Consider the following 14,414-nt stretch of genomic DNA (forward strand, 5'->3'; position numbering starts at 1 on the left):
CTTCTTCAATTAAGGTTTTACTTTTACTAACTCTTTTAATAATGAAAATTAAGCATAGAGAAGGGTAAATTTATTGCAGTTCACTCCATTTATTTAAAACACCAAAGTTAAACTTAAAAATTTTTTATTTGTAAAATTCAGTTACAGATATTTTCTCTCCGTGTAGAGAGATCGTCTGCGAGTAGTTGGGAATGACATCATCATGACCTGCTAACGAGTGGCAATTCCAATTCACCTCAGATCATAACTCAGCCTATGTTATGGGGGCCTCTTTGGCACCCGCTTAGCTCCGACCAGCCACGCCCCCGCCCCCCGACTCTCCAGTGATATATCTGATAGGCGCGAGCAGTCGGCTAATTTCATTTGTCGCCTTTTACACAATTTCGCACTTCTTGGACGCCCACACGCTGCTCGACACAGTTTCGCACTAATGTCTGCATCCCTGATGTCCCCAGCCCCGCCCCCTGTTTACTATCCCCGCCCTCCTCTCTTTTCTCTGCCCCTTTCACCCGCCTTCTTTGCTCATGGGCGGGTAAACGGCATAAACAGTTTTGCGTGTGGGCGTTCTATTCCTGGCCGCCGACCGCACTGCACGCACTGCAAGGCAATTAACACATTTGTATCTGACAAATGTAAAATGTATCTTTTGGCGGACCCCTCTTCGAAGCTTCCCCCTTTGCCCCCGCCACTGGATGGACTCTTGTGCCGCTGCTTAATAATGCATTTCTCTAAAAATATCACCGCTATGAACGACAAGTTAAATTATTATATCTGCTGGCTCGCTGGTCGCCATGTAAACACGCCTTGCAAAATTGCTCACTTTTTTCATTATTCCATGCAATTTTGAATCATAGTGGGCCGCGTTAAGCAAACGCTCACAACAATGAAGTGGTAAACAAATTAATTAGGATAGGATGAGCAGAGATGTGTTAATAGACTTTTTTATTTAATTCATGGCAAAGGTTTCAGCTAGGGGATTTCTTTCTGTTATAAAAGTAACCTATTTAATTTATTTCATTAGCATTGTTAGTTTTATTAAAAAAAATTGCAAATTATAAAGTTGGAAATAGTACTTTCTATAGAGCAAAAAAAATTTTTTGGTTTTTTACTTGTTACTTTTATATTTTAGAAAATAAGCCTCTTTCCTTAATTTATTTAATTACCTTTCTTACAGTCTTTTAGTGAAATTTTATGGTCTGTTAAAGTTCGACTTCATTGGCTATTACCAAAACTTAATTAGGCAGGCAAACATTAAATTTGGTTCGGCAAACACGTGCATAAATCAATTTAGCGAACCCATTACCCTAATATCTATCCCTCACTCCCACTACTTCGCCCACCAGAGCTATCCGGCTTCGTGACCCAGTTAAGTCGTCTATTGGCCATTAGCTATTTTCCCAGTGCCCAGTATTCAGTACCAGTAACCTCCTACAGTTGACCTTGCTCAACATTTCGCTGCCTTTATATTTTATATATTTTTTTTCGCGATCCGATCCAAGCCAAGCCTCGAGCCAAAGGCTAAATGGAGTTTTTGGCCTCAGCTTACAGGCCGCGCTTAATCAATCATGATCTGGCGCGGCTGTATCTGTATCTGCATCTATGGCTATGACTGTGGCTATGGTCGTACCTGTATCTGTAACCGGCGACCTTCATCTTTTACAAGCTGGCCAAACCTTTGACAAACGCTTTTGGCCCGGCTGATTCATTTGAGCCGCGCTTGTTGTTGCTGCTCAAAGTTTACTTTGCGGCATTTTGCACATTTGACCATTAAGTCAAGGTGAACCGCGAACGCGCTAATCTTGATCTCGTTTGCCTTCTGCAAGTGTGTATCTGTATCTGTGCTTTCGTATCTGTATTTGTATGTATGTGTGCATTAGCAAATTTAAAATATTCATTTTGGCTATCTGAACAAACGCATCTGCTGCGTGCGATTTCCATTGATTTATGACCGCTCTGTTTTATTGAAGGGCAGAAATTTGTTAACGGTTTAAAAAACGTATCTGTAGCACTGAGTATTTATTACTTTAAGAATTCGTTTTACCATAAGTAATTTTTTTTTTCAAACATAAAATTTTTAATTCATTTCTTAAATGTATTTCAAGCAATATGTATGTGTTTGTTTACAGAAATATGTTTTACAATATGTTTTTTCAACCATCCTTGGATCTCAGAAATGATCAATTATGAACATGTTATAAATAATTTTTTAGTTCACTCTGGCGCCAAAAAAAAATAAAAACGAATATGAGTGTCTACGATTTTGAACTATCTATTGTCGACAGATACGGATACAGAAACCGTGTAATGACCATGTGGGCGCTCATTATTTCTAGCCAGGTTTTTTCTGCGTTCGTTGAACTCGCAACGGTAAATTTACAACGCTCACAACAACAGCAACAACCTACGCCAACATGTAAAGTTCTAAGGCAAAAGATAAACAGCAAAGCGAAAATTGAAAACTAGCAGCAGCAACAACAACAACAACAGCAAAAAAACGAGAAGATCAACAAACGTCAAACGTCAGCGGCAGGCAACAACAAATATCAACAAACTACTTTGTATTTATAATTATTATCGCAGCCCGAGTATCTGCGTGTGTGCTCACTCGCGTATCTCACGGATACACACACACACACTCAAGCACACCCATTCGGCTTTGCGCAAACTATTTAGAACGTGTAAATTGAACAGAAAAAGCTGAAAAAAAAACTATTTCGCTTACAGCTGGGCGTCGATCGGCGGCAGAGCAGTCGGCAGCGCTGCCGACGTCGCCGTCTCGCACGATAAGGCGCAACTAACTGAAAGTTGAAGGCCATTACTGATACGCCCCGTGCGCCTCTTAAGTGTGTTTTGACTTTTTTTTTCTTTTATGATACACTTGCAAAAGGTATTTTGTTCTCGGCTTATCAGTTTAAAACTTATTTTCTTATTTAGTATTTAGAACTAGATCATGTTTGTAAAGATGTGTATTTTAACCTGAAGTACCAATAAATTTAATGTTCCTTTTATTTTTAAAAATATTTGTATCTGTTTTTTTTCGACTCCTAATTTATTCCACAAAGTTTTGGATTTGATTTAAGTTGCATTTCTTTCTACTCAAAAAAATGCTACGGGTTCCTTTAAATTCGGTCTAAAAAGGGTAGAAAGTATTCGTTTGATTTTTGTACGCTTTTACTTGCTTACTGCGTGACTGGCAGTTAGCGCTGATTATCTAAGTATGCTGTTGACGCGTGACAAAATGTTTTTTTTTCACATTACGTTTTTCCCTCGGCCGCTTATCTGTATTTTGGGCTTGTATCTGCATCTTGATATTGATTCGCTAAGCGTTACAGCAACACGTTTCAGCTGATGATGAGCGGCATTTATCATATTGCGCAATTTGCTGATCACCGCCGCCCTCCCGCCTCCGCCACGCCCACTTGCTATGGCTCGCTGATAAGCGCTAAAAAATTTTTAAACAATTTACGTAAGCGCAACGCTACTGTTGTCTAAAAGTAAAAGTTCTCATTAATTAAACAGAACACTCGGAGAAGCGGCAACAAAAACGCGAGCGAGCGGCAACAAACTTTGTTTGCATTCATAGCAAATTTGCATTGAAAGCGCAAGTGTAAATAAAAACTGCAATCGCATGCAACGCCGACGCCGACGTCGACGTTAACTGCGACGCCGACTGCACTGCTGCTTGTCAACGAAAACGAAATTGAATGAAAAAAAAAATTATAAAAAGCACAATGCGTCGAAATTGCTTCGCTTGAGTTTTTTTTACGTTGGCGCCGGCGCTGGCTACGTTGCGTTCTATTTTTTTCTGTGACTTCCCTGACTTTGTAAATAAATTGCCAGTGAAGTTATTAAAGAAAAAAGTGAAGCTAGAATGACACAATTAAAAGGCATTTTATATTTACAAAGTGATTTATGGGCAAGAAAAGGTTATTTTGTGACTGTCACCAAACCGGATTTTTAAAATAACAAAATGAAATTGAGGCTTTGAGAGGAAGTTTCTACAAATATATGAACATTAAATTTTGGTTAAAAGTTAATTCATAAAAGTGCTTTGTTGTTCTAGGTTTATTTTCATATATGAATCATTTTCACTTTGATAAGTTTTAATTTAATACCCTAATAACAATTAATACCAACTGAATCTAATTTTGAAAACTTAATCTTTTAAAAGTCTTAGTGGGCTTTCTTTGATTTCACTTTTGTGAATCAGTTTTACTGTTTTGAATGACAATTGAAAAAGATAGTATGTGGGTTTCCCATTGTTATTCCGGGGTTAAATATTTATTTTCCTTGTATTGTTCATCCATAAAATATTTCTTATCGAACAACTATTAATTACTTAATGTGCCGAAATTACTTACAAATAGATAACAGAAAACGTTATAAAACACGTGATTGAATCATACCCTAACAACTGTCAAGTTAAAATTCAATGCAATAAAATTTGAATTTCAAAAACTGAATGCACAACTCAATTTGTCTTGCGAAATGTCGGAATTGTAGATACAGAACACTGAATATCGAATAACCCAAATATACATATACCAAAAACAAAAACCCTTTGAAATAAAAAATGCAAAAAGTCGTGGCCCAATGAAAACGAAAGTTTACTTTTGATCTGATGTTAGTTTATTTGGACTTTTTGAAAGCAACTCAAACAAAGGAGGTGGAGAAGAGGGTGGTGGGCGGTGGAGCGAGGGAGATGGAAGATCGCCAATAAAAAACGCTTACGACAGCGACCCCCACACGCACACAAAGCTGTAATTGTTATTATTGTTATAGCATACATATAAGTACAGATATTTCGCCCGATCTAATCTCTCTCGCACGCGCGCACCCACTCGCGCTCTCTCTCGCTCTTTCTGTGTTTTCCCCAATATCACCTCTCTCATTTGCCGCATCTCCCCCTCTCTTTCCGACTTGCTGTTGGGCGCCTCTTTCTCACGGTCAAAATTCAGTTTGCGAAAAAGTTCTTTGACGTTTTGTTTATTTATTTTGTTAAGCGTAAGCCGGCAAAAGCTTAAAGCTCTCTCTCTCCCATAGAATTTCCCTCTCTTTTTTAATGGGTATTTGTAGAACTCATGGGGTATACTTAATACCCAAGTGATTTGAGCTGATTATAAGTTGATTGTACAATTGCTTGAATTATTAGTTCAGAACTACATAAAATGTTTTATTTCCATTGATTAATGATTTCCTTCTTTGCATTTTTCCATCAAGTGGTATTAGTTATTTGTTGTTCTTACCGGATGTGTAATAATTTACTGCTCACTTCAATAAAATGTAGCACAAAGGCAGCGGCGCAAAGGAAAGCAAAAGTGCTTCTTATCAAATTTACCACCCGCTCTCCCTTTTTTTTGTTTGTACCTCCCGTAAACCCCAATAGAACTTCGACCAAAGGCCGTTAAGATTAGAGTGTGCATTCCAGGCAATTGTAATAAAGAAATATCAACACGAAGTCTATTCTTGGGCAGCTCTGTAAGTGGATGTGAGGGGTCCATAAATTTTGCGATAGATAAGCCACAAATACCATCCATTATTGCCACCAGTCCCTTCTCTCCGTCTGTCAACCAAATTTGCATGGATTGCTCGTCTATTTGGCCGAGTAATTAACAGTTAGCCAGCAGCCAAACATGGCGGCAACATAGCAAAATGGCAATTAACACTCCACGCGCACACGAACGAGCCATCTAATACAGATGCAACTGTGGAGTTTGGCAGCTCTAAAACAACAACAACAACAACACCAACAAACAAAACCAAACACAAAAACAACTACAACTACTATAGTCATCGGGCGGTTTGTTATCGGAGACCGGAAATGCAATAAATAATTGAGAACAGCCCCGAGCGCTCGGCAATTGTAATGAGCAATTGTGTTCAATGACAAATTATCACTGGCCTTTCTTGTACACGCGTTACACACGCCCACAATTCTGCGCCACAGTAGCGATAACGATAACGGGATCGAGAAGCCAATTGCTTCCGTTTCCGCTTCCAAAAATAATTAGAGCTTCCCGCAAAGGAAGTTACTATATAGCTAAGAGCAGACTTTGCGGATTGCAATGAATATAATCAAGAGCTCGTTAGTGATTAAGCTTGCAGTGGATGATTTGTCATTGGGAAATTTGATTTACTTAATTAGGTATACAGGAAATATATATTTGTATTATAAAATAAGTCATGGATTATTAAACCGTGTTCCTTTGACTTTTTAGATAAGCAAATATTTTATTTTTTAAGTTTTTGAATAACAATGAATAACTTTTTGTTAATATGCCAAATCTAACAGGTTTCTGCTGCCCTTTAAACGACTTTAAAAATACTTTTGAATATGGTGCCACATACTTATGCAATTATTTCCTACATTACAGGTACAACACTGACCAAGGAGCGATGGACCAGCAATTCTGCTTGCGCTGGAACAATCATCCCACAAATCTGACCGGCGTGCTCACCTCTTTGCTGCAGCGGGAGGCGCTATGCGATGTCACGCTCGCCTGCGAGGGCGAAACAGTCAAGGTGCGGCTCTAAATTATATTCAAATGAATTACAGCTGAAATAAATCATTTTGCGTTCGTTTTTGCAGGCTCACCAAACCATACTGTCAGCCTGCAGTCCGTACTTCGAGACGATTTTCCTACAGAACCAGCACCCACATCCCATCATCTACTTGAAAGATGTCAGATACGCCGAGATGCGCTCCCTGCTCGACTTCATGTACAAGGGCGAGGTCAACGTGGGTCAGAGTTCGCTGCCCATGTTTCTCAAAACGGCCGAGAGCCTGCAGGTGCGTGTGACGATCAGGAAAACAAATTTGGGTGTCCCGTTTCAGATTAAAATAATTTGTAGTAAAAAAGTTAATACTCCCAACATTTTCAAAAACAATTTAATGTTATTACACTGTGCAGATTAAAATTTTAAACTTATTTGGACTCTTTTGATAAAAAAAATGTTCTATACTTTTATAAACATTTATATTCATAGTTTTAAATTAAAGAAATCTAAATGTGTTGATCATTTAAAAGAATACTTTAAAAACGTTGAATAAGACAATCAAAATTGTATATTTTTCAAAATGATAATGAACATAAGGTACACAAATCAAAATTAATCTTGGGAAATAAGTCCATTTTAAGGGAATACCCGATTTAGAATTTCCTGCGTAGTATTTATAACTTGATATGAAATTATAATAATATGTATTCTTTTTTCGGTACTTTTGCAGGTGCGTGGTCTCACAGATAACAACAATCTGAATTACCGCTCCGATTGCGACAAGCTGCGCGATTCGGCGGCCAGCTCGCCGACCGGACGTGGTCCGAGCAACTACACCGGCGGTCTGGGCGGCGCTGGGGGCGTAGCCGATGCGATGCGCGAATCCCGCGAATCCCTGCGATCCCGCTGCGAACGGGATCTGCGCGATGAGCTGACGCAGCGCAGCAGCAGCAGCATGAGCGAACGCAGCTCGGCGGCAGCAGCGGCGGCGGCGGCAGCAGCAGCGGTAGCCGCAGCCGGCGGTAATGTGAATGCGGCTGCCGTCGCCTTGGGGCTGACCACGCCCACCGGCGGCGAACGATCTCCGAGCGTGGGCAGTGCCAGCGCAGCGGCGGCAGCAGCGGCGGTTGCTGCAGCGGTTGCAGCGGCCGCCAATCGAAGTGCCAGCGCCGACGGATGCAGCGATCGCGGCAGCGAGCGGGGAACGCTCGAGCGGACGGACAGTCGCGACGATCTGTTGCAGTTGGATTACAGCAACAAGGATAATAACAATAGCAACAGCAGCAGTACCGGCAACAACAACAATAATAACAACAACAACAACAATAGCAGCAGCAACAACAACAACAACAATAGGGAGCGCAACAACAGCAGAGAGCGGGAAAGAGAAAGGGAGCGGGAGCGTGAGCGTGAGCGGGACAGGGACAGGGAGCTGTCCACCACGCCGGTGGAGCAGCTGAGTAGTAGTAAGCGCAGACGTAAGAACTCATCATCCAACTGTGATAACTCGCTGTCCTCGAGCCACCAGGACAGGCACTACCCGCAGGACTCTCAAGTAAGTGATCAAAAATTATTCTAAAATAAACACTTTAAGAACCACTGTTAATGAACATACGATTAGAAAAGAGTTGATCACTGTACGTATACTTTATTTTTTTTTATGAAATGTATTGCGTATACGCAACACGGTTTGAGATTTAATGAGATAGGATTTTTTAAATAAAATCTTAGTATGTCTGTAAAATATACATAAATTATCAGGAATATAACTTAAAGATGTAAAAGACCACTGTAAATGAACATAAGATTTTAAAAGATTTGAACGCTCTACGTATACTATTTTTTTATGAACCATATTGCGTATACGTAACGCCGTTTGAAATTTAATGAGAATTTTTTAAATAAAATCTTAGTATGTCTGTAAAATATTATGTATAATTTTTATTATTATTCAGTATTATCAGGATTATAACTTAAAGATGTAAAATATCAATATCAACGAACATTAGATTTTAAAAGATTTGTATACTGTACGTATACTTTATTTTTTATAAAATATATTGCGTATACGCAACGTGATTTGAGAAAATAATGAGTTAAAATTTTTTTTGTTTTTGTTTGTTTGTAAAATATATATTTACTATCAGGAATATAACTTAAAGCTATCATTTGAAAATTTTCATTAATGGGAATTCTAACAAACAGAAATATACATTTTTAAACAAGGTCAAAAATTATATAAAACCATTTCGCAGGCCTTTGCATAAAATATTAGCTTAGGTCCCCAGGGCTAGCCTTCCGTGTTTATTTAATTGTTTTATTGGCCAGCTCATTGCCCTCGTAATTAAATTACCCCTGTTTCTGGTTTTTTGTTTCCCACAAACAAACCTAAACAATTTACCAGCTTTGACAGTCAGTCAGCAATTCCGCATTTGAAATTTAAAGCACTGCTTTTTGTGGTATGTACTTTAATTGCCTGACAATTAAAATTAATTAGAAATTATCTCACATGCAAATAGGCGTCAAATGTTTGTTAGTTACAGCATAATTATCTTATTAAATTTGTGTAGCGATTGTTTGTTCAAATTCAATTAATGAACTTGTATGCAGGATACTAATTGTTTTGTGTTAAATAACTCAGAAGTCACGTTTTTTAATCAAGTGTCATGTATTTATTTGTTTTAAACTTTATTTAATCAATTATTACTCTTGGTAGAATTTTTAAATCAAATTTGGCATACACTCGCAGAAGGGCTTTATAAAAGGATAAATTCTGTTAGGCTTTGTGTAAATTTTACATAATTTATTGTGAAATCGTTTACATTGTTTAGGAAACCGAATATTCGTTTTAAAGAAAATTATATTTTGAATGAATTATTTTTTGTAAGCATACAACCATAAACTTTAAAAATAGTTGTGGTTTTGGCCCTAATCAAATTAAATAAAATCTGAAAACAGTCAGCAAAGAGTGTGGAATTTATCACACTTTTCTCATATAACTTTATTATGAATACCACCATCAAATGGCACGGCTTTAGTCTCTTATTGCCATAAGGTTGCCAAACTTTTTACTTATCGGCCGGAGGGTGGACGCAGTTAGAGGGCAAACAAACAAACAATATCAACGTTTTTGTTTGGCATAAGCGATACGATGGGCACACGCTCCACTCGCTCACATGACTGCGGTATCAGCTGTGTCCGCTGGCTCTGCGATCAAATAGTGCTTCGCTGGTGTTTTGGCAGCTATTTTTGGCCTATCAGAGAGTGTGATGTTTTTGTGGGCTAGGCACGTGCCGCTCTCCCTTTCTTTTGGCCCTCTCTATTCGTTTAGCGCGCTTCACGTGCTAAATAGTTGACGTTTTTTATACTCTATGGGTGTGTTCTTTTATAAAATTTTTCGTTCAGAATAGTTTAAATTACATTTATGTAAATGTACTAATATATTAAATTGTATATTAACATTTGTATTATTTTTCATTATATTTTTTATATAAAAAGTTATAAAAGAGTATAAGTATTGTTTACGTCTGAGATCCACTGTAGAAAAAGAAGCAAAGAAGTAATAGGAACTATTTCCCGTGAGTTGTAAGGGTAGCATTGTCATCCCTTTCAGGCATGTACATGTGGTATTTAAAGTGTGTATCTAGCTCGCTCACACAGATAAGCATAAGAATCCCAGAGTACCGTAGCTTACCCTAAGAAGTTTAACCCACCTACAATAGTTAATTACGAAGAAAGATAAATCTAATTCGATATTAGAGGTTAAACGAAATAGCTTAATTTTTCTAATATTTTATCTTATTTCAGGCCAACTTTAAGTCGAGTCCCGTGCCCAAGACGGGCGGCAGCACATCGGAGTCGGAGGACGCCGGTGGCCGCCACGACTCGCCGCTCTCGATGACCACCAGCGTCCACCTGGGCGGCGGTGGGGGCAATGTGGGCGCGGCCAGTGCCCTGAGCGGTCTGAGCCAGTCGCTGAGTATCAAACAGGAGCTGATGGACGCCCAGCAGCAGCAGCAGCATCGCGAACACCACGTGGGCCTGCCGCCCGATTACTTGCCGGTAAGTTAAGTCAGTCAGTCAGTCAGACAAGTCAGTCGATTAAATAATACAGAACACATTTCGATTTTGATTGAATTTCGATTATGATTTTGTTGCTGCATCGTTTAGTTTGTTAAGGTTTTTTCTTTTTTTGAACCGGTTCGATGGTTCCAGCTACTACTGTACAGAACATTCTTTAAAAGCCTTTTTGTTGATTCATCTTTATACCTCTAAGCTAGCCAATTGCAAAATGCTTCCCAAAGACAAGAGACAGCCAAAGCTTAAGCTGCCCTAAAATTGTATTCTGTTAAAGTTTAAGTAAATCAAATGAAAACCAGCAATGTGGGAGAGCAGAACGAAGGATTGGTGAATTGTGTGTTAATTGAATTTTCCAAATTCAGAGCGGAATATCGGCCAAAGAAAAAGAAAAATCTCAACAAAGCTGCGCCTCAAGCAAAAGTAATTGTAAAGTAAAGTAAAGACCAGAAAATCCTTCCTTCTATCAGATCCATGTTTTGCAAAACTCGATTTTTCTCAATCCTGCGTGTAGGTGAAAAAGTCAGAGGCGTTTTTAGGTAGCAGTGGCAACAAGTCCATGCACCAAATGCTTTTGCACCAGGCGGTGGAGGCTCAGCTGAAGAGCTTGCAGTTGCATTACCAAAACGAAGGATTGGATTCGGCCATGCAGAGATTGCTGGCACAGCAGCAGCATCAGGAGCAGCAGCACCAACAACAGCAACATCAACTGCCAATGGGGAAAAACCTTAGCCCGGCAGCAACATCGGTAACTGCCGGAGGTAGTTCTCGAAAAAGCGGTCGATTTAGGGCCAATTGGCTGTATCAATTTGAGTGGCTGCAATACGATGAGCGGGCCAATACCATGTTCTGCCGTCACTGCCGCAAATGGAGCGGCGAACTGGCCGATATCCGTACCTCCTTCGTGGAGGGCAACTCCAATTTCCGCCTGGAGATCGTCAACCATCATAACAAATGCAAGTCACATCGCCTGTGCTACGAACGTGAACTGCAGGAGCAGCAGCAACATCAGACGCCCAGTGGAAGTGCCGGTGGCAACACCCGGCGACGTTCCCCCGACATCATCACCATAAATGTTGGCAAGGACAGTGCATAGAGACAGGACCTCGCAGGAGGCACCCCACATACACACACACACCGCTCAGGATTAGCCTTAGGCATTAGCAATAAGCTTTGTTTATTAAAAAACCTTCGACGAACTAAACTATGTTTAGATACTTAAGAATTTGGCAGCAGCTGTGAGCGAAAAAAAAAAACAAGATTTGGCAGCACTTTGCAATGGCAAAAATTGAACAATTTAATGAGAAGCATTAATAAATGGAATTGATTAGAATTACATATTTTAGCAGCATTTTGGTGTAACAACAAAAAGGCTTAAGGGTTTTTCAAAACTATTAGAAGAGGGAAACTATACAATTTAAGCAGTCAGGAAAACTCTAAAAAAAAAAAGTCACAAAATATTTTTAAAAGATAAAATACCAGAACTTCAGAAAATATTCTTCAAACAGCTTTAACTTTCTATTCCGATTTTTTGTAATTTAAAGAATAACTCTTTTCCTTTATTTGAATATTACGTTCGGATTTGATTTGTTTTTCATTATTTTAAAACTCCAAAAAAATGAGATTTGTAGTTCCGCATCAAACAGCGTTTACTATATCCCCTTTACCCTCTCTCCCCACTTTGTGCCGCCCCAAAAAGAGCTCCGCCCTGAAGATGCACGCGGAGGACATGTCGACGCTGCTGTCGCAGCACGCGATGCAGGCGGCAGATGCGCGGGAGGAGCACAACGATACCAAACAGCTGCAGCTGGACCAGACGGACAATATCGACGGTGAGTAGCTGACCGATAAACGTTGCCATTTAGCCATTTAGCCTTAGCCAGAACCGAGCTAGCACCACTACAACTACAACTACTACAAGTAAACCACACACAAAAGAATCTTCTTCTCTCTGAGCTTTTGAATACCTAACGCACTCGAAAACCGAAAGAATATCTTACCTTATGTATCTATATATATTGCGTATGTAATTTGTTATTAGCTTTTGGTTGATATACAATATTTTTTTTTTCGTTTAACCAACTTTATTTCCACCATGCGTTCAAGAAAAGCGAGAAACCCCTACCGAAAATTTTATATTGAGAAGTTGTAAAGAAATTTGTAGAAAGTTTGTAGCTTAACTTCTGTGCCTTTCCCACACCCTGCCCCGTATTTAAAATCTAACCCATATGAGCAAACTGTTCTAATCTATAGTTAAGTAGAGTAAACCCCTGGAGATTCCCCTGTCTCTCAGAAAATATTTATACAAATTGGAGAAGCAAGAGTGGTTAAATACATATCTATATATTCTTAAAATAATAGGACCCTCTAAACTCCAGTTTATATATGTATTTCCTGAATGTTCCTGCATGCATTAAGCTCCCTTCCTCATTTTTCCAAACCCTGAGACAAGTAATACCCTATTTGAATCCCTCTATTTTGTATGCTTTTGTAAGTACAGTTCCTTTATTTTTCCCATGTATTTATCGATATATTTCGAATGTTAGATCCTAAGAGAAGTAAGACCCAAAGTGCTAGCTAGAGCAACAGATCAACACCTCTCCTACCAGAATATCTCTTTACATGCATATCTTTATAATTTCGTTGTTTGTCGTATCTTATGGTATTCTATATTGATATAAAGACATTAATCTAGCTTTTAGGACGAATTTTCCATTTAAGCTAAAACTGGATCGTAGTTACGATTATGGTTCAGTTTTTTTTGCCGTATGTTTGCCGCATGTTGCATGTTTTATGACGCCTATACATAGACATAGACACACTCGCATATACACCTTCGACACACTCCCACACCTTCACATACACACATACTATTATCATTTACGTATCGTTTTATTTTATTTTTATATGTATTATTTTAAAATTATAATTGATTTTACATTCTTCATTCTGTCATAATAGTTTTAAGTCAGTTTGAAAAATCCCAAAATAAATCCAATTAGTTTTTATAACAAAATGCCTCCGTTGACAACCAAAAACCACAAACAATTAGCTGAATTGGCGACACAAAAACTACAAAAAACACATATAAATATTATAAAAAACGATCACCCAATACAAACATGTAACAAATTTTATATTCAAAATAATTTCATTACACGCGTAGTTCTATTTTGAGCGCTTTATGTTTGAATTTTACCCAATTTACTATAATTTTGTTTTATACCTATTCCGTTATTTTCCATATTACATTTTTTGAAAACTCTGCTGAACAATAAATTTAATTCCGAAAGATATACATAAAATCCCTCTAAAATTTTTCCAAATCTCTTTTCGTCTTTAATGTTGCAACTTATTGTCTAAGAAATGGAAACGAAACCAAAAGCCAGCAAGCAAAAAATAAAATCCTTTTCAGTGTGAATACGAAAACTATAAAAAAAACAGCTTCCAAGATCGATGTGTTTTTTTTCCGTTATTTAAACACACACACACAAATACAAGCCCGCCCACACAAACACACACACAACACACTCGCCCACATACAGATACAGACTGTACTTTTCCCTCTTTTGGATATTTCTACTAACATTGCTGCATTTATGATTTGATGTGAAGAATCCGTTGAACCATATTTTGTCACACTGTTTTTTACCGAGATAACTGTAACTGACTGTCTGTGTTTTTTCAATTGGTTTTATTGCCGAGCTAACTAAGTGTATTCCAACTATCTTTCTTTTGCCTACTCTCTTTCTATCTCTCTCTGTCGCTCTCTCTCTGTACTTAACTGTATGTGTGTGTGTATGCTTGTGTCTGTGTGTGTTGCACATATCCTTTAAAGT

The 14,414-nt window shown here is 38.6% G+C and overlaps 1 protein-coding gene across 5 annotated transcripts in view; it reads left to right on the forward strand.

Annotated features, from left to right (window-relative positions):
- Window positions 1-14,414, forward strand: part of LOC108087238 (sex determination protein fruitless) — a 97,335-nt gene that overhangs the window by 76,905 nt on the left and 6,016 nt on the right. For all 5 annotated transcript variants that reach the window (XM_017184533.1, XM_017184529.2, XM_017184530.2 and 2 more), the window contains 5 exons: window positions 6,375-6,522; window positions 6,590-6,790; window positions 7,229-8,053; window positions 10,306-10,560; window positions 12,275-12,407. In XM_017184533.1, coding sequence (XP_017040022.1) covers window positions 6,375-6,522; window positions 6,590-6,790; window positions 7,229-8,053; window positions 10,306-10,560; window positions 12,275-12,407 — 1,562 coding nt within the window. The remainder of the gene's footprint in view (window positions 1-6,374; window positions 6,523-6,589; window positions 6,791-7,228; window positions 8,054-10,305; window positions 10,561-12,274; window positions 12,408-14,414) is intronic.

This window comes from Drosophila ficusphila, unplaced genomic scaffold (assembly GCF_018152265.1).
Source record: "Drosophila ficusphila isolate 14025-0441.05 unplaced genomic scaffold, ASM1815226v1 contig_791, whole genome shotgun sequence".
NCBI lineage: Eukaryota > Metazoa > Arthropoda > Insecta > Diptera > Drosophilidae > Drosophila > Drosophila ficusphila.